The sequence below is a fragment of the Mustela putorius genome, unplaced genomic scaffold (genome assembly GCF_011764305.1).
Source record: "Mustela putorius furo isolate JIRA1106 unplaced genomic scaffold, ASM1176430v1.1 tig00000224_pilon_pilon_pilon, whole genome shotgun sequence".
Lineage (NCBI taxonomy): Eukaryota > Metazoa > Chordata > Mammalia > Carnivora > Mustelidae > Mustela > Mustela putorius.
In genome coordinates, this window is record NW_025421321.1 from 5207816 (window position 1) to 5234355 (window position 26540).

Below are 26540 nucleotides of genomic sequence, written 5' to 3' on the forward strand. Positions count from 1 at the left end.
TCCAGGGGGTGCTTGTAAGTGATGAGATTCTGTCAATTTCGTTTCTGTTTGAACTGCTTGCCTATTGGGCTGAAATTGATTAGTGAGAGACATTGTATAACCCAGCTATGTTCCATAAATCTTTAAGTGTTTTCGATAGAAAGCACTTGCTCAAGAAAAACAGTTCAAATGCATTTCAAGCAAGGCTGAGGTGCTTCCAGCACGTTTATGTTACCACTAAAGCTAGCGAAATGTTGGAAGCAATCGTGTATAATTTAGTGTACTGCATTTCTGCTGGCTGTGAGTAGTTGCTCGGTTATTTTAGGTGTGGAGATAAAGTTAGCATGCAACAGAACATCCCAGTTTAAGAAATATTTGCATATAGATATAGAGTTACATTAAAGAAGGTCAAATTTCTTTGAAAAGAGATGTAATTTTTCTGATTTATGAACTGTGGAAGGTTTGGGAAAATGAAAGGAAATGAAGGCCAAATAAAATGAATGTTCACCCCTCAAGTTAAGCAGTCATAGAGCTAGATTTGGAATTCCTGTGTTTTTCCTGAAAGTTCTGTCGTCAGGTCATCATTCAGGTATACAGGTGAGATGTAGGCAGGCTGAGGGTAAAGCATGAACCAGACAAATCTATAGGTAGTGGAGAAAATATGAGATTAGGAAGTCTCTGAGCTTATTTTGTCCTCACTAATGATCTGGGGATTGTGGTCAGAAACTCTCATCCCCTGGTGTCTCGTTTCCTATTTGCGAAGCAGAGGATCTGGGAAATGGGGCTCTCCGTAAACAATAAAAACAGCTGATGGAACTCTGTGGAGCATCAGGACCTTCCAGCCATCCGCATTCTCAACCGTGATACGGCTGACCCTTGAACAACTTGGGGGCTAGAGGCACTGGCCCTCCGTCCCCCACTCTCATGTGCTGTCGAGAATCCGCCTGTACCTAGAGTCTTCGCCGGCTCTTGACTGGCCTGCTTACCATAACACGGATAGGCAGTTCACACGTGTTCTGTGTGTTACGTGCATTACATAGTTTGTTCTCACATGAAAATAAACTGGGGAAAGGAAAATGTTACAAAGAACATCGTGAGGAAGAGGAACTGCAGTCACAGTCGTTTCCTGTGTGTTTCAGCACACAAATCTGCCTAAGAGTGGAGCCCTGCAGTCCACACCCACGATGTTCATGGCCCAGCTGTGTTTGTATTGTTGTCAGAGCATATGCAAATGTCCGATTCGTGTGGATGGGTTTTTTTGTGGCTGGCGTGACCCCTCCCTGTCCCCCAGATGGTCCTCCTTTGCCCCGGGCTGTTTTGCTCTCACCTGTGGTAAACATTTGACTTACTCAGATTTTATCTGCGCTTCATGGCAAACTAAATGTTTTAAAACCATACACCTAGGGTTTTATGTGTTTTGTTTGGTTTTTGGTTTTTGGTTTTTCTTTTTCGGTAAGAGCATTGGAAGAATTGGCTTTTTTTTTTTTTTCCTGACATTCTTTCAGTTTGGAACAGGAGGGTGAGGTGAACGCAAGTATTGATGGCAGAGAAGGTGGCACAGAGGCACAGAGTGCCACAGAGGTGGCACAGAGAACAGAACAAGACAGAGAGGTGGTTTCCCATGGCTGTTCTGCTTTCTGGCTTCGTTCTTCTCACTCCTTCCTCCCTAAAACGTAGTCTGCTTTTTCTGTCCCCCTCCAATTATACCCTGTAATTTGAATAAAATCTTTCTATTAGTTTAAACAGTATCTTTCCGTTGTGATTGCCTCTTCATGTTGGTTGTGGCTCAGGTTTGGGAAGCACAGATTGCCGGCCCCCTGCCCCCTGAAGCGGCATCCTGTCCCCATGGGGCCCGCCAGCGGATCCCATGCTGTGGTCGTGCTTCCACTCAGGCAGTGACCGAATGGTAGACCTTAATCACTTAGAGCTCCGGCTTGCAAACAGTATTTCTTATTCATTTGTTCCCACAAACAGTTGGAAGGATAATCATTTTTTTATGACGTTTTGTATCCAGTTTTTAAAAAACCACCTGTATGATTTGGTACTTCACCGAATCTCTGCATGTTGCTAGTCACTTTTTAAAAGAAAGTCATTCTGCAACTTTGCAGGAGTGGTGCTAGAATTAGACAAATGATGATCAGTGTCTCTCCGTTGTAAAATAAGAACTTTTTGATGTAAAATTCTCTGTCAGAGGAGACATTTGGAAACTTGAAACTATTTTTCTGCACTGTTGACTGGGTGGTAGCTTCAGTGTTTAGGTTGCTTAGAAGTTGGTGGTAGTATGACAACTTGTTCTGGAGGAAGAGCAAAGACGCTGTCTGTAAGCTCTTGGTGTCTTCCTTCCTTGCTGTCCTCCCATGTTTTAAATTGTGGCTACTCCAAAGTCACCCTATCCTCTTGTGCTTTCTCTGGGGACCTGGGGCATGTGCAGATAACCGGAGGAGCGGGCTTCGTGGGCTCCCACCTCACCGACAAGCTCATGATGGACGGCCACGAGGTGACTGTGGTGGACAACTTCTTCACAGGCAGGAAGAGGAACGTAGAACACTGGATCGGCCATGAGAACTTCGAGCTCATTAACCACGACGTGGTGGAGCCGCTCTACATTGAAGGTGAGAGAAAGCAGCCACTGACTGCGCATTGAGCCAGGTACCTGGGCTCCCCAGAGCTGCTGGCCCCCAGCCGGAGCTTTTTGCCCTGACCACGGTGAGTGTGAGCTGTGGCTCATTTCTGAAATGGTCTTACTGGGTACAAGGCACTATCGTAGTTTCCGTGATAAAGAGCAGTGACGGCAGTGTGGGCGTTTGACTGCACTGTCCCCAGCACTCCTGGCTCTGGGCATCATGGGCTATTCCAGAAGGGCTTGTGCAGTGCACAACCCTCCCTACTGCATAACACATCCGGTGCCTGCCCCACTTGTGTGAAAATACTTACTTCGAGCTTCCTACAGGGTGCTGGCTGGCATGGAATGCTACTTACCAGTGAAATTCCACATCAGGAATTTAAAGCCTCAATAACTTTGCAACTCTCAAGGAGTCAGGGATTGGGGGCTGTAGTGGGTTAGACAGTGTTCCCCAAAAAGATATTTCCGTGTCTTAATCCCCAGAATCTGCGAATGTGAGCTTATGTGGGGGGAAACGTCTTTGTGGATGTGACGAAATTAAGGATCTTAAGACGAGATCAGCCTGGATGCCCCAGGTGAGCCATATTTCCAGTTGCAAGTGTCTCTATAAGGGACAGAATGGAGAAGCCACAGATGCCTGGGGAGAAGTGCAGGTCTCACGAACACCAGGGCCGAGATTGAGGCCATGCAGTCCCAGGTCAAGGACTGCCTACAAGGCAAGGAGGGATTCTCCCCTAGAGCCTTTGAGGGAAGCGTGGTCTTGCCAACACCTTGTTTTCTAGAACTGTGAGAAAAGAAGTTTCTGGTGTTGTAGTTCACCTAGTGTGTGGTCCTTAGCTACAACAGCCTCAGGAGGCTGGGGGGGTTGTCTGAGGTGTGCTGATGAGGACCTCTACCAGGTGCTTGCTCAGCAGGCCTCTTGGGGTCACCAGCCTTCTCGTTCATTCTCACTGAAATCTGACTGGAGTCCCAAGAGGTAAATGGTATCATCCTCCCTTGCGTATTTACAGAAAACTGGTATTGGGTTGTGGTCTTCCCAAAGCCGTAGGGCTCTTAAGTGGTCAGGCCAGAACTCAGCCTCAGGTTTCAGGCTCCAGAATGATCACCTGGCCCTCCCGCTCCTGCATGGATGGTGTGGTGTTCTGCTCCTCTGCGTGGCCCGGTCATGGACATTTTCCCATGTCAGTACAAGGAGGTTGTACTTGGAGGTTCCATTTTCCCACCACCTACATCAATGCGGAAAACTTTTTTTACCCATAGATTCAGACTGACACCTTAGAGTTGCTGAGCAGTGTTTATCGTATGGGTATGCTGTGCTTTATTTACTCCTATCCTTAAATGTTCTCCAGTGTTTTATTATAACTTGTCTTCCTCTGAATTTTATTTCCTTAATAAAAGACTTTGAATGTGAATTTTGCCAAATGCCATGTCCTCATTGTTCCGTGTTGTCTGTTTCACAAACACAGGAGTAGCAGTGAGCATTATCTCCAGAAACTAACAAAATAGTTTGCTAATTTGATAGAAAACACATGGTTCTTTGACTAAAAAAGTTAGATTTTTTTCCCTAACATTAAAATTCGCAAAAGAAATCTAGTTATTTTACCTTTTTAAAAATATTTGCTTTTCGTGGGAGTTCTTAGTAAGAGGGATATTAATTACTTGGTATATATTTAGCAAATGTTAAAGGCTTTAGCCTTCTAATTCTATTGAAATTTTTTTATTATAGTCTCACCTGTATATTTTCCCCATTTGTCCAATTTCTTTTATGCTCTCAGTGTCCCAAGAATAGAGAAATGTTGAGCCACGGTGTTTTTGTTAATGTGATTTTTTTAAAAACATGTGATTATTTAATCTATCAGGGATTTATTTCAGGGTTAGGCTGTCGTTTGTGAGGTGACCCAGATGATCTTGGTAGTAGATATATTGGTTCACGTTCCCCCAGACTTGATCCTTGATTGTGGGTTTGCTGTGAGGGTAAATTGAGGTAACACACATGATAGGGCACCCACAGGCAGAATTGCATAGTGTGGGAGTCTACGTGCTGCAGTGAAAGTCCTCTCTAGTGGAATTAAGGTCATGAATCAGCCGGCAGCCGTAGGACACCGAGATTACCTGGGATTATGTGGGTGGGCCCACATAATCACGAGTATTGAAAAGTGGCAGCATTGAAAAGTGGCAGCGGCAGCGGGTGGAGGAGCTACTGGGAGAGATCTGGTAGCGGGGACGCCTGCAAGGCCACAGGCGCTAGGGAGGACAGGGGGATTCAAAGTGTGAGGAGGACTTGACCCATGGCCTTTGGCTCTGAAGGTGACCTTGAGCCAGAGCCTCTAGGCGGCCTCTGGGAGCTCCCAGCCCACAGCCAACAGCAGGGAGATGGGGACCTCCGTGCTGCAGCCTCATGGACCTCAATTTTGCCAACAGCTTGACTCACCCACCAATGGCAGGAATGCAGCCCTGCTGACACCTGATTTCAGCCTGTGAGGGCAGAGAGAGAACCAGCTGGGCCACACCACGCTGGCTTCTGATCTGCAGACCTGCTAGATTGTAAATGGGCCCTTTTTTTTTTTAGACTCTAAGTTTGTTAGGGCATCAGTAGATGAATTAGCATACAGTAAAATCCTAGCCTAGAGATATTCCTATTTATACATGTTCTTTCCCCACAGTCCAGACCAGAGCTCTGGCATAAACACTGGACAAGATGTCCCTCTGTGCCAAGTGGAATGTGCAGCCCGAGCCCTTGTCAAGGACTTAACACAGGGGCTGGGACCTCCCAAGTGCTCCCCAAATGATAGATGCTATTATTATTCCTCTTTCCCCTTTCTTTGCACAAGGCAGTAAACGTTTGTGAAACAAAACTATTGATCACATAATTTTAGTAATCCCGAGAAATCAAAACTGGGGAAAAATGGTATGTTGCTAAATAAGTTATCTGCTTTGATGCCGAGCTTTGACACCAGCACTACTGGAGACCGTTTCTCCCACTTCTGGCAGTAGACTCCTTGTGGAGACACACATGAACCCAGCGAATGGGCTTACACAAGAAAGGGTTCACACTTCTGCCCTTTGCTGGTGGGGGGAGTGGCCCCCGTGTGGGGGAGCAGTAGACATAGACTATGGAGTCTAAAGCCTGTTTTTCACTTTGTCCGACCTTAGCAGAAGATTCTTAAACATGCCCGGGACCGTCTCCCTACCCCCTCCCCAACTCGTTGCTCTTCTTCCTCCGACAGTGCCCTCCTGACTCAGTCCCAGACGGGGAGAAGAGCACCCATCACTAGATCCCACTCGTGGGTACAGCTGTGCATCTCAGGTTGTGGTCCTCCTCTCCTCACCAAAGCCAGGCACAGCATGAGTTTAACCGGATGAACTCAGTTTGGTTTTCCCCCTGCCCTTGGTGTTGTCACACAAAGGATGACATGACTTAGGGCACCCTTGAATTGACCTGTCCTTGCCTTGTGCTGACAGCAGCTGCCGTAGCTCACCTCCCCATCAGTTTCTCCTCTGATCAAGTGTCACAGCCTGTGCTCATCCTAAGGGGCATTACCATTTGGTGTAGTGTGCACACCAGGCTTTCAGCCGTGGCAAACGAGACGTCTGGCTTATGTGACAGAATCACTCTCCTCTGTGAGGGACAGTGTATCACAAGTATGTACACCGCATGTTCGGTACATACCTCTCCTTTTGAGCCCCTTCTTCCTAGTGAGGGAACCCCCACTTGATGTGGTATTGACACCATAGCAGGAACGTTCTTCAGCTCTCAGAAGCATTTTATGGGATTTGGTTTGGTTTCGTTGTTTTTCCGGGGCTGGCAAGTTGTCTGGGTTGTAGTGGGGTAACAGTGATGTCCCTTAATTTGGCTTGTCTGTAGCAGAGCTTCATTCATTTTCCTTCCAGAGTTCCTCCTCTTGTTATTTTCCAAGTGTAACCATTAAGTTTCAGAAGCAGAGGCATTGGCGATGTAACTGCTGGGGGAAATTAACTGTTGACTGCCCTCGGGACGTGGTGGTGGCATTGGGAAGGGAGAAAGTGAATGCCCCCCCCGGGGGGTCAGGGCTGAGAGTGGGGTACCGGGGAATTCAGGGATGGCCACGTGGTCACGAATTGTAAGACTGATGAAGACCAGCAGTGCTGGTGGCATTGGGGTTCTGTTAGAGGCTTCTGTGTCCCCCTGCTGCACCGTGTGGAAGGACTCTCATTGCTTTGGAGGGAATTACAATACTAAAATAACAGAATCTGGTTTTATATTGCTTTAAAAGAACTCTGGATTTTACCAAATGAGACATTGAATTCAGATGGTGAATCTCTGGAAGGAGTCAGGTTAATCCTTCCTCTCCATCTACTAAGGGTGCGGGGAAGTTTCAGACCAGCCAGGGTTGGGGATAGCAGGGTGTGTTCGGGTTTTGTGGGGGAGATGCCAGGCCACAGAGATGGAGGAAAGGAGGCTCAGCATTGGGGCAGCCCCTCGTTCCAGCCTGGAGGGCTGACCAGCGGATGTCGGCGGCAAGCCGGCTCCCTGAGAAGGAAGCATGTCTAGAGAAAGAGCTGTGTGTTCCTGGAGGCAAGGATTAGGGATGCAGGACACTGAGCACTGACCCTGGAAGCTTTTTCAGAACAGAGCTGACTCTGCTGGGGGAGGATGGAGGTCTAGCCAATCCTTGACTTACAATGGTCAACTTAAACATCTTCTGACTTTATAGTGGTGTAATAATAGTACTCATTCAGTGGAAACCATACTCTGAATTTTTTTTTTTTTTTTTTTACAGATTTTATTTTTTTGAGAGGGGCGTGAGAGAGAGAGAGCATGCGTGTTTGCATGAGTGGGGGAGGGGTAAGGAGCACAGGACCAGGGAGAAGCAGACTCCCTGGTGAGCAGGGAGCTGATATGCAACTCCCTCCCAGGACCTGGAGATCATGACCTGAGCGGAAGGCAGACACCCAACCTACTGAGCTACCTGGGGTCCCATACTTCAGATTTTTAATCTGGATCTTATTCTGGGCTAGGGACATGCAGTCCTGTCCTCTTTTGATGCTGGGCAGTGGCAGGGGCCGCAGCTCCCGATCGGCCAGCGATCACAGGGGTTAGCACCCTCTACATTTACAACCATTCCATACCCAGACCACCCTTCTGCTTTCCGTTTCAGTACAGTACTCGAAGAGTACATGGGATATTCAGCACCGTATCACAAAGTAAGCTTTGTATTAGAGAATTTTTGCACAACTGGAGGCTAATGGAATGCATTAGCCTTGTTCTAAGCACATGTAACACATGTGCACATGTAACACATGTAATACATGTTCTGAGCACATGTAACACAGGCTAGGCTAAGCTATATGTTCAGGAGGTTATTTTATTAGCACTTGACCCTATGAATATAGTATAGTTTTATACTGGGGAGTTTGCACGTATGGGCCATAATGACCCCTCCTTGAGAAAGCTGCCCCAAAATACATATCAAAGTCATTTTTGTTGTTGCCTTTGACTCATGTCCAGGCTCCTGGTGTAGACAGCCTGGGCCCCTCCCATCTGCCTTAGCAGGAATCTTGAAACCAGCATTTCTATAGAGGACAGAAAAAGACAGAGCACCCCTCACATCATGGGGAGTCCATTCCTGGAACATGCAGTACCTGTGAGTACGAGGTGTCCAGGGCAATGAAAGCAGAAAATGACAATCGTAAACAAACACTTCATGAATACTCACTGTGTTCCAGGCACAGTTCTAATCACTGCGTATAATTAAGAGTTTGAATTCTTTCAGCGTCCATAAGGTAGGCAGTTATTATCTTCGCATCACAGGTGAGGGAACTCGTGCGTGGAGTCCTGTAACCCACCTTTTCTCAGGCACAGGGATCCTGTGCAAGGCCAGGAGGGGTAGGCCCCAAGTCAGGGAAGACAGGAGAGCCTGGACTATCACAACCAGATGCCCCGGAGTTGACCGTGAATGGTGGCTAGTAACTGTGTTTGCCAAGAGCATTGGGTCCGTGTTGATGTAGGTATTTGAAGAGTGCTATTCTGATTCAGAGGTTTTTATTGGATTATAATTTAGAATTCTTTTCCTCCTGTTCAGTTTTTTTTTGCAAATGTAAACATAAAATGCAGAGGCTGCAGATCTGATGTTCCCACCCACCTCCCCATTGAACTTGGAGCCATGGGGAACCCCTGCAGTGAGGCTCTGGCCCATAGGTACTTTTTCACCACGGTGTTATCATGGTGACCCCTGAGCACTTGGGGGGGGGGGTTCGAGGCAGATGAGGGTGGCTGCCAGCTGCAGGAAATTGACCAGCAGCTGTGCTGACCAGAACTTTTGGTCCTGGGGCTGAGCCAGACCTCTGGCATGTAGTCTTCCCTTTGCATTAAGTCAGTATTATTTGATATGAAATCAAGGCAAAAATCCCACTCTTTTAGTTCTTCATACTAAGAGAAATTGGGTCTTTACACGGAGAAGTCCTCTATCTTCTTAGATATTGTTTTGCATCATAAGTACCGGTGTTGGGGGACAAGGGCTTGGGCTGCACATTCCTTGTGGCACAGAGGGACACCTTGTCCAGTGTTTATTCCAGGGCTCTGGTCTGGACTGTGGGGAAAGAACGTGTATAAATAGGAGTATCATTAGGCTAGGATTTTACTGTATGTTAAATAATCACACATACTCACAGCAAGAACCAGCCTTTTATTTTATGTATTTTCAAAGCTTCAGGGTACACTCCTTGATGGGTATCTTATCAGTTTAGCAAGGTGTGGCTCTGGCACAGGGAAGCAATCAGACCAGGCTATACTAGGAACTTATATTTAAAAAGAAGAAAGAAAGAAAAATCACAGGGAGATGCGAAGATTCAGTTGGCTTTTATGTGGATTTCCCCTTTGATAGAGATTGCACTTGATTTCTTAAAATTTTTTATTTATATCTTTTTTAAGATGTCCTTTATGGGGTGGGGTGGAGCATGAGCAGGGGGAGCGGCAGGCAAAGGGAGAAGCAGACTGCCCTCGATCCCAGGACCCCGAGATCATGACCCAAGCCAAAGGCAGACGTTTAACCCTCTGACCCATCTAGGCACCCCTACACTTGATTTTTTTGATGGAGTTTGAACAAGGATTTTGAGTGATCTCAAGTTGTCCAATTTTGACACCTTTGTCCTTCTGTATTTAGGTATCATCGGTATGTTTTCCAGGCACAGTGAAATTCCTCCTGAACACCTGTGGGAATTTGGTGTGTGGTTAGTGTAGCTGCAGGATCGATGTTTTCAAGATTCACGGTGGGGCTGAGCACGCCTCAGTTGTACCCCACCCCTTGCCCATCCTCTTCCCAGCATAAAAATAACGTCCTGTGTTCTGGCAGGAAGGCTGTTTTGGACCTACTTAAGGGAATTCTGTGTAAAAGGAAAACACTAGTTTGCTTTACTGTTTCCCTTCCTTTATCATTAATTTGAGCTCTTTTAGGGCTCATTGCTTAGGTTCTGTTTTTCTGGCAATGATTACGGCATATGGGCCTTGTAAATGTTTCGGGGTCCTAGGAGGGTCACCTGGTGGACACAGCAGCAAATGAATAGCTCTGCCTTTCTTTCTCCTGTTTTCAACCTCTCCCTCCCTTCAATTTTGTCATGCTCATTTTTGGTGTATGTTTCTTATGATGAAATTGACATCTTTTGAGGGCTTTATTCCCCCTCCACTGTGAGGGTTAGCTTTGCTGCTATATTATTATTAATATCGTTCAGTATTTTTGTATCACTTGTCATTCTGATTATTTACACTCCTCCGAAATCCCTCTACCACCCCCCCCCCCTCTCCTCTTCACAATTACTAACCCAAATAATTACTCAACAGCCTCTGTTGTTTGGTCCTTTTTAGGACAGGAACTGGAGTTAGAGGCATTAATTCTCCTGGCAAAACACATTCTTGTGGGAAAGAGGAGCTGTTCGAAATACTAATTTTCATAAGACTTCAGATTCTTCCTTTTTTGTTTTTAAGATTTTATTTGTCGGAGCGAGAGAGAGAGAGAGAGAGAGAAAGAGGGCACAACAGGGAGAGCAGCAGGCAGAGGGAGAAGCAGGCTCCCTGCTGATCACGCACTCGATTCCAGGACCCTGGGGTCGTGACCTGAGCCGAAGGTGGACACTTAACAGACTGAGCCACCCAGGCGTCCCAGACTTCAGGTTCTTCTTAAACACAATGCATCAGTGTTGCTACTTAGACCGTGTGACATAGTTTTTACGGTACACCTTAGCCTTTCCGGGTGGGATGACCAGGAAGCTGCAGTCAGGCTGAACCACAGATGTGAAAACAACAACAAACCAGATGCAATAGCCTTTTGGATGAACAAGCCCAGTCTCTGGGTGCCTCTTCATCCAGCTCACTTTCAGTGAGCACAGTTCCAAAACCGGCCGTGGCTGCAGCGGGGTATTGGTTTTCCATCACAGACCCCCAACCCTGTCTAGCCCTTCTGATGCATGAGATCTGCCCAGGAGTCTGCATTTATGTGTGTGCATGGGTGACAAGGTGGGGGCACCCTCCTGCAGAGAGCAAAGCTATGTGGAGAGCCTAAGGAAGAAGGATCACTTGTTCTCAGTGACTATCATCTGGTGAGGAGGGCATGCCGGCAGCTCTAGCGGGACAAGGCAGAATGTGGGAATTAGCCAGCAGTGGGGCAGCGAATGGGGAGGGTGATTATCCAGATCAGGGCGTACAAGAGCCCCCCCCCCCACAGGCCGACTTCTGAATTGAGCCTTGAGGGAGAAAGTGTGGACTCTGGTATAGGCAAAGGAGACAGTGAGGAGGTTGGAAATGTTCGTGCCTTTTGCTTGGTGTTGGACTTGTGAGGGACGAGCTCTTTGGTCCCCTTTTTCTCTAGTCTCTGAGGCACTGACTTTCTTCGCTGCAGGTCTTATCACCTCCAGAGTAAAAACAGTGCTAAGTGATTTGTGCTGTGAGATCACAACCCATACCCTGATTTAAATGGTCTTTGGGAAGGAGGGAGCCAGCTCCAGGGGCCAGGCACACCGGCCATGTGCTCTTCAGGGTGGCGCTCAGCTCTAAAGGCCTGGCCAGGTTTAGTCCGTGGTGGGTCTGGCCCCCTCCTGCTTCGGAGCAGCACTGGGGTGCAATGAGGGGTTTTCCAGAGAGAAGTTGCAACATGTGCGCATGGAGTTGGTGGGCTTCTGCATACACCTGTTGTCCTTGAACTCAGAAGTAGGTGAGCAGGGACAGACCCATGCTCTTACCGGTCCTGTCTGTAAGCTGCACAGAGGGTAACACAGCCTAAGAAGGGTGGCTTTCTGTGACACCTGGCTTGTTAACTCACAGCTCACACAATAAATTTTTTGTTTGCTTTTTATTTTTAGCAGTGGTTCAATTCAGAATGACTTGGGCGGAGGGCGGTCAGAAAGCATTCACAGGATTTTCCTCTCATTAAGATAGAGACTCTTAATGAATTTCCATGCTAAAGACTATAAATGATGTCAAAAGGTTTGAGGTTTTCTCAGTTTTCTTGAAGAAAGATTAGCCTTTCAAAAGTATGGGTTCTGTTTTTAGATTAGTAGTTTTCAAATGTGGCTTTAAAATGTGTGTGTGTGTGTGTGTGTGTGTGTGTGTACATACACACAAATCTATATAGAGTCTCCCCACCGGGAGTGTCTGCATCTGGATGCCAGGGGTCCAGGTAACCCCCCTTCGGAAGCCTCGTGGTGTAACTGCTATATAACAGGGTCTGACTGAGGACCTTGAATGACTGGCTCAGGAGCCTGATGTTAGCTCTTAGATTCCCCTGGTAGAGAAAGGGAGGAGAACAGATACATAAACCCAGACCATTCATTTTGACTTCAGCCTTAGTAAAAGTCACACCCTTTTTCCACTAATACTCTTTTCATCTGCTTTTACTGCTCATGAGTATCTTATTTTGTGTTTTGCTGTCCTAACCATTTTCAGTTGTACTAGCCAGTCCTGTTAAACATGCTGTGTTAGAACCGATATCCAGAACTTTCTCACCTACAAAACTGAAACTCTGTACCCATTGAACAATAATGCTCTTCCCCCAGACCCTGGGACCAGTGATCTATCGTCTGTCTCTGAGTTTGATGACTCTAGGTAGCTCATACAAGTGGAATCCTACAGGATTTGTCTTTTTGTAACTGGCTTATTTCACTTAGTGTCATGTAATCAAAGTACATCCCTGTTGTAGTATGTGACAGAATTTTTTTCATTTTAAGGTTGAATAACATTTCACTCTGTGTGTGTGTGTACACACACATTGTATTTTGTTTATCTGTTAATCTGTCTGTCCATGGACACCTGGGTTGCTTCCACCAGGTGGCTATTGTGGATAGTGCTGCTATGAACATGGCTATGCCAATATCTCTTAGAGACCCTGCTTTCAGTTCTTGGGGATTATGTATCCACAAGTGGGATTCCTGCTCTTATGTTAATTCTATTTTTAGTATTTTGGGGAATCATTATACTGTTTTCCATAGTGACTGCACCATTTTATGTCACCACCAAAGTGCACCAAAGTTCCACTTTCTCCATTTCCTCAACAGCACCTGCTATTTTGGGTTTTCTTTTCTTTTCTTTTCTTTCTTTTTTCTTTTTTTCTTGGTAGTAGCCATCCCAGTGGGTGTGAAATGATACCTCGTTATAGTTTTGGTTTGCCTTTCTCTGATGATTAGTGATGTTGAGCTTCTTTTCATGTGCTTGTTGGCTATTTGTATTTCATCTTTGGAGAAATTACTCCTTCGAGTGCTGTGCCATTTTTTGAGTTCTTTGATTATGTTGTTGATTTGTAGGAGCTCTTTATATATTCTGGATATTAACACCTTCTCGTATATATGACTTGTAAATATTTTCTCCCATTGTGTACTTTGCCTTCTTACTGTTGATTATATCCTTTGATACTGTCAGAAAAGTTTTTAAACTTGACAGAGTTCCATTTTTCTATTTTTACTTTTGTTGTCTTTGCTCTCGGTGTCACATCCAAGAAAACTTTGCCAAATCCAATGTCCTGCAGCTTTTTCCCTGTTTCCTTCTTAGAGTTTTATTGTTTTGGGTGTTACATTTAGGTCTTTTGTCTATTTTAAGTTAATTTTTGTATGTAGTGTAAGATAAGGATGTAACTTTTTTTCTTTTGCATATAGTCAGTTTTCCCAGCACTGTTTGTTAGACTGTTACTTTTCTTCACTGAGTGGCTTGGTATCCTTGTAGAAGATCATTGACCCGTGTACACAGAATCTATTTCTAGACTCCGTATCCTTTCCATTGGTCTTTGTGTCTGTCTTTATGCCAGTAACACTGCTTTGATTACTGTAGCTTTGTACTGTTTTGAAATCAGGAAATGTAAGTCTTCCTACTTTGTTCTTTTTCAAAATTGTTTTGACTAGTCAGGGTCCCTTGAAATTCCATATAGATTTCAGGATGATTTCTTTTTTTTTCTGTTTCTGCAAAAATCACTGTTGAGGATTTGGTAGAAGAAGACTTTTTAAAACAATCACTTCAGGAGTTGGCCTGAATAGTCTTAGCCAAAAATCCTCATAAATATCTAGAAGATGAGACCTACAGTCTTTTACAGATTGTTCTTGCCTCCCTTGAGGAATGGTCACCGTATAGGAAAAACCATTACTGGGTTGTTCCATGAGCCTGTTGCACTACCTAGAATCTCTTCCCAAAGATGCTATCTGCTAGATAGAACCATCTGGCTTGCCCCTTGTCCTCATCTTTGTGACTCGTGTGTACTGAGCCTCCCAGTTGTGTTGGGCTTGAAAGACTGAAATAATTAGGATGAATTAAGTGCAGACCAAGCTCACAGCCCAGAATATCGTGCTCCTGTGTTGAGTGACCACTTCTGTCCCTCATCTGAGGATAAGAACCTGCCATCCAGCCCTCACCCCTGGGTGGGAGAGTGTGTCCAGAAGCCACTCCACCACCCCAGAAGGTACTGTGGTGATTACCATGCCATCCTGGGCATGACAGGAGATTTTCAGTGGGGGAGATGTGGTGAGTGGATGTGGTTGGGGAGGTTAGGCATTTTTGGAAGGGAGGGGATGTTCTGAGAAAGTTCTGTTGGAGAATTCACCATGGGGACTGTTTTTCCCCGTTGGCCTATTTTGCCTGTTGTTTCTGAAACCCAACCCCTAACATGCCATTACCTAAACGCAGTGGTGCCTGGCTGGGAAGATGGTGGGAGGCGAGGGAGATCTCCGTGGGCCCTCTTGCATGGGGGCTGAGGCCGTGTACAGGAGGGTTCATTTTGGCAGCAGCGTCTCTCTCGGATCCCCCATCCTTTGGCTCGCTGTGATGGTGATGATGTTTTTGCTCACCCAGAGCTGAAGTGGAATGTTGTGTACGGCACAGAATCATTTGTCTGCAGGGATGGCCTTCTGATAAGTGCTTCTTCATCCCTGCTATTTCAGAGGGAGACGTTGCTTCCCAGGAGCCTCTCTCCTCTGTGGCCAGTGCTGTCTGACCCTGGAGAACAAGGGTTAGGGATGGCTCACAGTGAACTCCTGTGCAGGAGGAGAGACTCGAGAACCCAGTCCTTTTGCCATCCACACCCTTAAAAACCACTCTCCTGATCTAGCTCTACTGATGGCAGTACCGTATAATGCTCGAAAAGCTCTGGGTTTGGATGCCTGTTGAACTGGGTTCAAATCCAGGCATCGTCATTATACAGCTACTGTACCTGCAAACTTCTTAATCTCTTGTGTAGAACAGGAATAATGGCACTTTACCCTCAAAGTCATGATAATAATTATGATGCATTATCTGCTGCTTGGTGTTGGTTGTCAAAACCTGTGTCTTCGAAATGTCTCCTGCTTGGAACTCCACAGTCTCATTATCGGCACAAGTCCGTACTCTACCCTGGTACTTAAAGTCTCATACGCAATTGCCATACCAAACTTGTCACTTAGACCTTTCAGAGCCTCTGCAGAAATTCTTGTCCTTTCCCATCCCTGGTGCACAGCACCCTCATTCCCAAGTCGCTTGAGCGTGAATGAGCTCCTTGCTCATCTCTCCCCACAGCTGGGTCCACCTAGAGGCCAGACCCCTCGCCCAGGCACCTTCATCAGACCAGGATCCTCCAGAGCTGGCAGTTTGTCATTGTATCTCTGCCTGTGTCCTTCCTGAGATAGGCGTTTGGTGCCTGAAGTCTTGTTCTCAGCCTTGGTCTTCAGGGTGTCTCTTTGCTCATGAGCCACTGAGGAGATCCTTGATAAATAATGTCAGTGAAAACAAACAAAAACAACCCTCCAACTGTCATCTCAGGGTCCGGTTTTATGGACACAAAATATGTGAGAACCAAGCAACTAAAGCATATTTATGTCAGATTGGCTTCACATTAAAAACCTTGTTTCCTTTAGATAGTCGTGCTTCATTCAGTGTCTAGAAAATCGGTCTTCCTTCCTATTTTCATGCTGTGCCTGGGTCAGATCTCAGAAACAGTCAACTCTGTAATCAGATCGCCTCTGATCAGAAGAGAATAGGCCCAGACAGACTTTCTGTCTTTGTTTAAAATTCTTCTAATTACAAACGCAGATTCGTTTTTATGAAGAATGAAAGAGTAACAATGACAACTTAAGTGAAAAATATAGAAATGCCTCTGTTGTATAGACCGATTCTTCAGAGTCAGAATGTTTTTAGTGTTTTCCTTGGAAATCACAGACTTCCGGTCTTGTCTCCTTTAGTTGACCAGATATACCACCTGGCCTCTCCAGCTTCCCCTCCAAACTACATGTATAACCCCATCAAGACCCTGAAGACCAATACCATCGGGACACTAAACATGCTAGGTAAGTTGTCCTTTCCTCATTTTGCAGCGCTTGCTAGGGATGTTCTAGACAATTCCATGCATAGGACATTGACATTCTGTCAGTTTGATCTTGGTCTGTAGACCCCTTCCTTATCCCCTGTCCATGCTCTTTCAGAGTGCCTTATGAGCCAGGGGACACAGTCATCCTAGTACCTGGTCAGCATGGCCTCAGTTAAATCCCCTGGGAGTGACCACCGGTCACTGTGACCACACATCCTTCTTCTCTTTCCCCTGTGACATGGTATGTGGGCCTCTGGGCTGGAAGAGGCACTGGCGACTCTGACCCAGGGTTGGGCCACTGTGGACTGCACACACCGGGGTGTCAGGAGCGCTCCTGGAGGAGCAGAAGACGAGCCGACGTGATGGGGCTGGCCAAGCTGAGTCCCCGCGTCTAGACTGAACTGTGGGGTTCACTTTGAAGGCGAAAGGTGACCGCATGAACACCGTAAAGGTGGCCGCCCCTGCGCGCTCACAAACACCACACCTCAGATTTATAGCTGTGGTGACCCATACCTATTAATGCTTAAATCAGAGACATCTGAAGTTTGACACGGGTCTCAAAAGCTAGGGGTCTGATGAGTTGCAAAGGAGAAAAAAGGAACCACTTTTTAAAATGTCAAGTGGAGATGGATTTAATTATGGGAACATTTAAAAGAGCTTCTATAAATGGATTTTGGAAAATACAGCACTAAATTTTAAGCCTGGAGACAAGGGATTGTAAGGGCAGTCGGAGATTGGTTTTTTGATCTCTCAGACTAAACATTCTGGGGGGTCAGGCTCTGCATGAAGTAAAATGATTCATTCCCCTAGTCTAGAAAGGGCATTTGTTCTCCTCTTTGTTGCGACCTGCCCTGGCCACCAGAGGAAACAGGGTCCCACTTCTGCTCAGAGCTAAGATGTCGGGAAAGCTGCTTGCTGCCCATTCTTGCCTCCGCCGGCTCCTGCTCCTGCCCACATTCTCTGGCTCCCCCAACTGCCTCCTTCTTACCTGAACTAGATGCCATGGGGGAGAGGCCATGAAGCCCTGGCTGTTTAAGAAGATGGTATTCATGGAACAATCCCCGTGCCCGAGGCACTGTCCTGTCTTCAGATAAGGATCATCCTCAGGCTCTTCTGCCAGGGAACTTGGCCTTGGCGTTTCCTGGAGGAGGTGGTATAGGGTCCAGGCACCAGTGGCATGGAGGAGGAAGGGACTTTCCAGGGAATGCTGTTAGAGTTCCAGGCAGAAGAGCCCCTTGAGCCATGGCTGAGATTGGACTCAGAAGTCTGGAAGGAAGGGTAAACTCCTTTCAGGAACAAAAGGGACAGAAGCCGAGGTCGCGGAGGCGGTTGCTAGGCCGCAGAGACCCAAGCAGAACTTCATATCCTGAATGGGGAGAGACGCTGTCATTAATCCTTTCGCACTTGAGACAAGATGTAGTGAACCCCACTCGGCCCCTTCCTGGTGAGCCCCTTCCCCTTCTGCAGCTCCCTAGGCCTTCCCTGGGCCTGCGCTCAGCTTCTTCAGGTTGAGACTTCTTTGGTCTCCGCATAAACATCTGGGCACTCCAGCAGCGCACATGGGCTCCCCTGGCTCCCCCACCAAGGCGTCCTCGTGGTGATGGAGATGTCTCTGTCCTGAGTGTATCTGCGTCACTGTCATGCTTGTGATACCATACGCTAGTTCTGCAGGTTTTTACTGTTGGGGGGAGCGGTTCACAGTAAAGGGTATGCGGTAAAGGGTCCTCTGTATTGCTTTGTATGACTGCATATGAATCTGTAGTTATCTAAGAAGTTTATTACCGAAAAAAAAAAAAAACCCAGCTCGGGCCCCTTCCTTTTGAAATTCCCGTCATCATGGTATAAATTATAAAGTCTATAAATTGCATATTGTTCTCCATTCCTCTAACATTTTTTATTCCACTGCACTGTGGCATTTGCACAGATGATCTCCAGATCCTTACTGCTCGGCAGCCCAATTCTCTTGTTCCTGTTGCTGGTCTTCTGTCTTCACAGCTCCTTACTTCCCTCACCCGGTGCTCCCACACCCACCACCCTGGGCCCTGCACGGTGGGGCCTTTCTAGGTCGCCGGCCACCCCTCGCAGTGTCTGCAGGGGGCGCATGCATGCCCAGCTTTACACGAGCAGCTCCGTGTGCAGCGCAGCTGGCCCCTCGGTCTGGTGATGTCTGTGCACACACGCTCCCTGGGGGAGTACATTCGAGAGGCCCCGGGTTAAGCAAAGGGCAGTGAGTGGGTTTCTTTGACTCAGGGCGGCTGTGAGCCTCTGAGGAACTGCTTAACATTGGGAGTTTGTGTCTGGAGGACTTTCTATACTTACAAGACCACCATAGAGCACGATGTTCTAGCCTATTCTCCCTGCAGGGGTCTCATACAGGACACAGTTCAAAGCTGGACACGGGAACGTGGAGACTTGCTTTGGAGAAGGAGCTACTGACGCTGAGCCTCGAAGGAGGCAGGAGGACAGGCTAGAGGGGCCAGGGAGTAAGGAGACTGGCTTGGGCACCCTCAGGTGCCTGGTGACCTGTGGAGGAAGTGGCAGGTAGACCAACTTGCAGGGGGGCAGTGGAAGTGAGGGTGCAAAAGGCCTTGCCTTCTGCCTATCAGTGGTAACCCTGAATCCACACCTTCCCAAACTAACAGACTGATTTTTGGCCCTGCCTCCACTTAACGCTATCCGACTAAATACTGTGCTTCTCAGGGTTCATTTGTGTTTTTCTTACTGTTTTTGTTTTTATTTTGGTGCCAATACGAGGGGATGGTTCACAGTGCCCAAATGATTAGATACGATTCCTACTAAAAAATTGCATAAATTGGCTACAAAAATGAGCAGGCCCGTGTCATCCCCTCGTTTCCACGAAGCTGACAGCCTCTCTGACTGTATCTTTGCTTTCTGTAGGACTGGCCAAACGAGTCGGTGCTCGTCTGCTGCTGGCCTCTACCTCGGAGGTGTATGGAGGTGAGTCGGGGGGCCCTACAGGGGCACTGGCTCTGGGTGAAGAAGGAAGCAAAAATGAGTCCAGGCTTCCACTGTAAGAAGGCCCTGTCTGCTCTCCCTGTATGTGCACAAGGCAGTGGAGAGACTTCCGAGCTCAGCCATCCATGTCTGCTCTCAGTGGACTGAACCCCTTTTCCTCCTGTGGAAGAACACTCTCAGAGGACCCCATCCTGTCCCCCAGCCATTAAGGCCCCACCATGGATGAACCCACCGAAGTATTTTTCCCAGTCTGCTCTGAAAGGACCCCAGAGATCATTGGTCAGGGATTTCTTTTGCCAGTGGGTGTAGCTGATCCCTGTTCTTCGATGTGAGGAGTGGGTGTGGTGAGCCTGCCCCACCGAGATCTCCGAGGTTGGCCTTCGCTCGCTTGGCACACAGAGAGGTGCTGATTGCCTGACCTGTTGTATAGTGATTTCTGGAACAGTCTTAAGTAGGTAGTGCCAGAAAACGCCTGAGTGTGTTTTGCCAACCTGTAGCCCCTCCCCAGCCGTGAGGCCTGTGAAGGTGCCCAGCATTCGGACCGGGCGAGGGCTGCAGTGCAGTTCACGTTGATTTCTATTCGGCTCCAGACCAGCTACTGCAGCATCATGGAGATCTGCTCAGTTGACGCAGGGAAAGCTGGACTCTGACGTGGTGTAATTCGTCTGCTACGCATCATTATTCTGGGTGGAGAAGTGAGGAAGTCGGGACAAAATAGCAAAAGATGTGTGTTGTTGTTTTTTTAAATAAGGAAATCAAGTGAAAAAAAATTATAGAAACAGAAATTCTGCTAAGTGCAGGTCTAGTCTTTGTAATCCCCGTGAAAAGCGGCAGCATCATCCACTTTGAAATCTGGGCAGTTAAAAGCAGCCGCCGCCAACCTGTTCGCCCTGTTGCTTTTGGAACAGGCATTGAGTGGACTTGCCTTCCCCCTTCCTGTCCTTCCCAGAGCCAGCCTTCCCAAGGGATTGGTGTGTTTCCCTTTATAGAGTATGGGAGGGTTCCCCTTTGCTTCCTGTGTCACAAGAGGAGTGGTGTTGATAGAGTTCAAAGGACTGAAGCTTTTTAAATGTCTGAAATATGAAGGTACTCCTCTTATTGGTCCAAGAGGACACAGTCACGTGTTTTTCCATGCCCAGCTTTCTTCCTTATTTATTATCTGCGTATTTGAAGACACTTTGTGTTCCTTAAGGTTCTTAAATGACCCCAGGGTGTAACTGGCCGGCTCTGGGGTTTGATCAGTGCAGTAAACGGACGCATCGTGGAATGGGGGCTTGGTGGGTTAGCCTCACAACATGCTGAGAAATTGGAAGTCAATTTTGACTCCAGATCTTTTATAATGACAATGTGGGGACTTTATAAAACCATCTCTTGAACTTGAGCATCTGGACACCTCAGCCTGGGCATGCCCATTGAGGGGCAGAGGCAGGGGTGTGGCTGATCTTCTGTTTCTTGCCATTTGCTAAATTTAGGATGGTCTCTTTGGAGTCTAGAAAGCCCAGTTCTTGTCAGAAATCCCCAGAAAAGGTCTGCTCTTCATCATCTGTTATATCTGTGTGAAATTAAGTCACTGGTTTTCTTCTCTTGGGAAATATTCCCCATGGATCCTCCCCCTGATCCTGCAGAAAAACTATGCCTCCTTCTTAAGAGAATTCTAAACCATAGCAGCCGCTCAAGAGGTCAGAATCTGTGCCTTGATGTTGTCACACTGCAGAGGGCTGCCAGCCTCCTGAAGGGGGCCGGCTGGCTCAGGCACCTGTGTGTTCACTTCTCTGTCCTGCGTGGGTCCTGTTGTCCCCATGAGCTGTAGTCAGATTTTGGCTTTAAGATAAGTAAGAACTGAATGTATCATATAGAGTCCCTGTACATTGTCCAGATTTCTTGGCAAAGATTTATACATTTTAAGTGTGGCCGTATGTACCATATACGTTAGGTTTTAATTCACATTCCAAAAATATACTTGCGTTACAAAAGAATTTGTTACTCGGTTTCTTTAAATAGTCTGTTCCCTTGGCACATTGTAAAATGGGATTGATTTACACACCCGAAAGACAGGAATTGGGAAATATAAAATGTATGCTAAAGAAACAAGCAGCCCTTACGGCACTCTGTCCTTCTACCTACATTGACCAAGACACTAATCGTCTCACTGAGGTTCTTAGTGAGCCTCTCAAGTTTGTTCTTGGGTTGTTGGCACATGGGAAAGTTCTTGTGTTCTGCAGAGATGCTCGTAAAATCATTTCAGTAAGTACAATGCTTTACTATAATTATGTATTTTATAAATATAAAGTGGAACCATATATCTCTTCACATATATTACAGTTAATTATAGTCTTGTTAAGTGTTAAGAACGATTTATGGGAGAGGAGAAGCTGGAATTTGAGAAACCTTGGTCTTTTAAATTTTTTTTTTTAATTTTATTTATTTATTTGAGAAGAGGGAGATAGAGATCACAAGCAGACAGAGAGGCAGGCAGAGAGAGAGGAGGAAGCAGGCTCCCCACTGAGCAGAGAGCCCGATGCGGGGCTCGATCCCAGGACCCTGGGATCATGACCTGAGCCGAAGGCAGAGGATTAACCCACTGAGCCACCCAGGCGCCCCGAGACCTTGGTCTTTTAATTTATTTTTTTTTTTCCATGTAAAACACCATCCTTAGTTAATATGAGAGGTAAGAGCAGCATGTCACTCTGGAACTTGGGAGAATGGACTGTCCCACACTGATAGGTATCTCCCCATGTGTAAATGTTTACCTTGGTCTTTCTGGAACAATCTTGAGCATCATAAGTATTCATCGTTGAGAATGCATATGAACCTGATGAACACAGACTTTTCCATACTCCTAGATCCTGAAGTCCACCCTCAGAGTGAAGATTACTGGGGCCACGTGAATCCAATAGGACCCCGAGCCTGCTACGATGAAGGGAAGCGCGTTGCTGAGACCATGTGCTATGCCTACATGAAGCAGGTATTGCACTGGGTTCTGGGGGTTTGGGGTGTAGATGCGCAGAACGCCTGTTCCATCAAACTCAGAGCGGCGATATGGCAATGAAATGCCGTGATTAAGTCCGCCTGACAGTGGTGACTGGGGAAGCTTAGTTTCCCACTTTTGTAAATGAGTAGTGTTGTCAACAGCTTTTCCTGTGTATGTCCTTTTTTAAAAACAATCTCCCGTGGAGATAAATGTTTCAGTTAGGAGTGCTGTTGCATGGCTCTGAAGGTACATTTCTCTATTGCCTGCTTGCCCACCAGCAGTTAATGCTTCTGTTTTCCTGAAGCCTCCAAATCAGTGAACTTTATTATTGTTATTATTATTTTTTACTTTTTTTTGGACTTATTTAATAGATATAAAAATGAATTTGTGATTTCTTTAATTTGAATCTTTCTAGGGATTATTTATAGTTATTTACTACTGTTTCCTGATTTCTTAATTGTATATTGCCACACTGGGGGGGCTTCTCCCATGGATGATGTCATGTTGCGGATCTGCTCACCCACATGCTGTAGCAGAAGGAGCCCACAAGACTGAGAAGAGGTGGAGTGTCAGGCACCCTGGCTCTGCCTCCGTGTGCCTTGGACCTGTGACCCTTCTGTCACAGCACTGTGACTGCAGGCGAAGGCCCAGACTAGCCTGTCTTTTTTTTTCGGTCACCGTCCCTGAGCTTGGACCAGCTTTTGGACGTGCCCTCTGGTTGGGGGAGGGAGGGGCATGGGGTCAAATCATTGCGGACTGGAGTCAGCTGGTGTGGCCTGTGCTCCTAGAACCTGGAGATTTGGATGTCTGTCCCTGGGAGCAGCATTCTGAGGCCGAGGGTCCTACGTGCAGGTGAGCTCAGATTCAGACAGCCCTGTGTTTTGCATGACGGAAGAGGCATGTCATTGTGCCTGCCACTGAGAGTCCCTGAACGTCTTTTTTTTTTCTCAGAAGAGAGTTGTTGGGAGCTTTTTTCCTCATATTTTTAATGAAATACCAACATTAGAGACACAGGATACTGTGCCAGTGGAGGTGTTTATTTGTTCTGTCTTCTCTCTTAGCCAGAGGAAACACTAATTGCTTTCTAAGCTACTTTGGGCCACCGGCTTGTTATTATCTATTTATTTTAAGAGGCATAAATGAGCTCTGGAAAGGACATTGCTTTATCAGTCTTGAGCCCAGAATACTTGATGCCACAGTTTGAGAAGGTCTCTGAGATGTGGAGATCAGCCTTTGGATATGTTGGTGCTTGAGAAGACTAACCTGAAGGCTTGAAGGGGGCACGTGTTGCATTTTACTACAGAATAGGTTTGAAGACTGTTGTGCTTCTCAACTGTGTACTTGTGCTTTCAGTCTTGTGGTATTTCTTAGTTTTTATATAGGGTAAAGCTGGTGGGCAAATAGGACATTTTAATTGATCTCTTAGGGGTTTTTTTTGGTTTGTTTTTTGTTTTTTTAAGATTTTATTTATTTATTTGACAGAGAGAGATCACAAGTAGACAGAGAGGCAGGCAGAGAGAGAGAGAGGGAAGCAGGTTCCCTGCTGAGCAGAGAGCCCGATGCGGGACTCGATCCCAGGACCCCGAGATCATGACCTGAGCTGAAGGCAGCGGCTTAACCCACTGAGCCACCCAGGTGCCCGATCTCTTAGTTTTTATTTAGTGAGTCTCTGGAGAACACCTCCTTCCTCAGGGTAGGTGCTCACGGTAATCGTAGTATTTAGTAATAGTAGAGCCAACATTTATTGAGCACTGACTGTATGCCAAGAACTGTGCTACACACCCGGGCACTAGCCAGGGTGCTTTTTTCAAACACAGACCAGCGCTGCATCTGCACACGTCAGCTGGCTCATGAGCTCAGGAATATAGCATCTCGAAAAATCTGGATCTGTCGGCATTTACCTTTCTGCCCACAGAGGTCTTGGGAGGTTAATGGCAGAGGCAGCATTGGCCGGAAAACTATAAAGTCATGTTCCCATTAGAAGCTCCTGTGTATACAGTTGGTGTGTGCCTATGTGTCCCTGATAAGAGTGCCGACACAAGGGTATCCCTGCATAGCAGGGGCTGTCCTTGGGAAGAACAGTCACTCCCCGGACTACTGCCTCTGCTGTGGAATGTCTGGCATGTGCTTCACATACAGGAGGCCCGAACAGACGACTGTTGCGTGGATGGGAGAGTCAGAGGGTGGTCAAGTCAGTATTGGGTTCTTCCTGGGACACTGAGGGCTCTGAATGTGGGAGAAGTGCATGGATGGTCCTAGGTCTGAGAAAGCCTTGGGGAAGCAGGGCTCTGTGCTTTTTGAGGAGCTTGGGGTCTAGGCTGATAGCACCTGGTATCTGTAGATCCATCCAGTCTCATCACACTGCTCAGCACACCTGCCCAGGGACTCGTGTCTGCCTGGGGGAGTGTTCTGGTCACTGCTGTCCGGAAATGCCACCTGCCCCTCATGGTGAGTTGGTACTTCTGACCTGATGTGATGCAGTAGCACTGCTCCTGCTCCTTCGACATGGCCATTAGGTCAGGGAGGGACCAGATCATTTCTAGTTCTGGTGGTGGCCCAGCAGACAGGTGGAGGTTATGTCTCTGTGGGGACAATATGGTCAAGGGTGGTGGGCTGGGACAGAGGTCACTGGGACCTTGCCTGAATCACAGCTCTAAAGAGGTCTGTGAGGAAGGCGCAGCACGGGCTTCCCACTGTCCCTCCCCTAGTATTTGTGTTACAAATACTATGCTCCCTTATAGGGAAAGCCCTGGGTCCAAGACCAGGCCCCTTTGGGATCCTCTCTCTGTCTTAGGCTGGATCCTTGGTGAGGAGGTGGAAAAAAACATGGCTGCATTTCCTGTGGTTGAGAGGTGTTTGCGTTCCTGCTCTGTGGCAGGAACAGACAGTAAGAAAACACACATGCATAGGAAGGAAGAGAAGTTGTTACCCATAATCCTATCTGGAGATGAAAATAAGGACAAAACAAAGGAAAATAAACACCACCCTGTGAAGATTGTGAGAATGTAAACATTTACATCATTAAAACAAATCTTTTACTCAGGATTTTGTCTTAGCTGTCAGAAAGAGTGGGTCGAGCACCTCCTGCCCACATGGGGTTGGCCCTCTGGGAGTGACCTAGCCTTAGGGTGATTAAGGGTTGGCCTTCTGGGTGTGGCCTGGTCTTGGGGGGTCAGGGTTGGCCCTTTGGGTGTGGCTTGGTCTTGGGGAGTCTGTGTTGGCCTTTGAGTGTGGCTTGGTGTTGGGGAGTCAATGTCGGCCCTTTGGGTGTGGCCTGGTTGGGGGGTGGTCAGGGTTGGCCTCTTTGGGAATGGCCTGGTCTGTGGCAAATCAGACCCTCTTTGGGGTTCCCACCGGAAAGTGCCTGATTTTCAGAACTCTAACCTTGCTTCTCTCATTTTAGTGGATGTAGCTCTTCTGGACTCTGAGTGCTCAGCAGGGTGCCCTGCAGTCTGGAGGCTGGCCGGGCTGGGCTGCAGTAGGTGCTGCAGAGGACCCGGACCCTGTGGGCAAGGAGTGCCCATGGGGTACTGGCCTCTGTTAGGGCTCAGCCTATAGGGCAAATCTGTTGAACCTCACCTCATTCTCATGACCCCTTTAAGGTGGTGGGAAAGTAGCTGCAAAACTTGTGTTGAGCTCCTCAGCTAGTAAGTGCAGTTTGAACCCCCACCTGGCTGCCTAGCTGCCAGTGGCCCTGGTGGGGCATTGCAGGTGAGGAAGCTTGGTTCAGCTAGAGAAGATGCAGCTGCAAGTCCAAGGACATTGGTGCTCCTCTGAAGGACTGTGGGCAGTGAGGACACCCAGAGCCAGTAGTCCACACAGGTTTACTCGGAAATTGCCAGCTGCTTCTTAGAACAGTGTGGGTAGCTAGCGGGGAGCGGTGTTGTGACGTGCTCTGTTCATAATTAGAATATTCAGCCTTTAGGGATAGCAGGATAGATTCAAGGCTTTGGGTGTACAATTTAGGCTGTGTGTCTGGAAGCAAATGAAAAAAAAAAAAAAAAAGAATGACCAGCGAGAATGGGAAACCATCAACCTTTGCATATTTTTAATTAGTTATTTTAATAACTTTAGCTCTTTTTTATACATGACACATCTTTCGTAAGTGTAAGTTGTCACTTCATTGTGAAGACTGCATATGGTATGCGGTTTTTATCTTACTCTGAATAAATGCAGTGTATAAGGTTTGAGAATGTAGTCAAGAAAA

General features: G+C 47.1%; 1 protein-coding gene across 5 annotated transcripts in view; it reads left to right on the forward strand.

Moving 5' to 3' along the window:
- The window catches only part of UXS1 (UDP-glucuronate decarboxylase 1), a 90158-nt gene that overhangs the window by 41009 nt on the left and 22609 nt on the right, over positions 1–26540 (forward strand). For all 5 annotated transcript variants that reach the window (XM_045077610.1, XM_045077611.1, XM_004764362.2 and 2 more), the window contains 4 exons: positions 2411–2591; positions 16262–16366; positions 19285–19344; positions 22206–22327. In XM_045077610.1, the coding sequence (XP_044933545.1) occupies positions 2411–2591; positions 16262–16366; positions 19285–19344; positions 22206–22327 (468 nt within the window). The remainder of the gene's footprint in view (positions 1–2410; positions 2592–16261; positions 16367–19284; positions 19345–22205; positions 22328–26540) is intronic.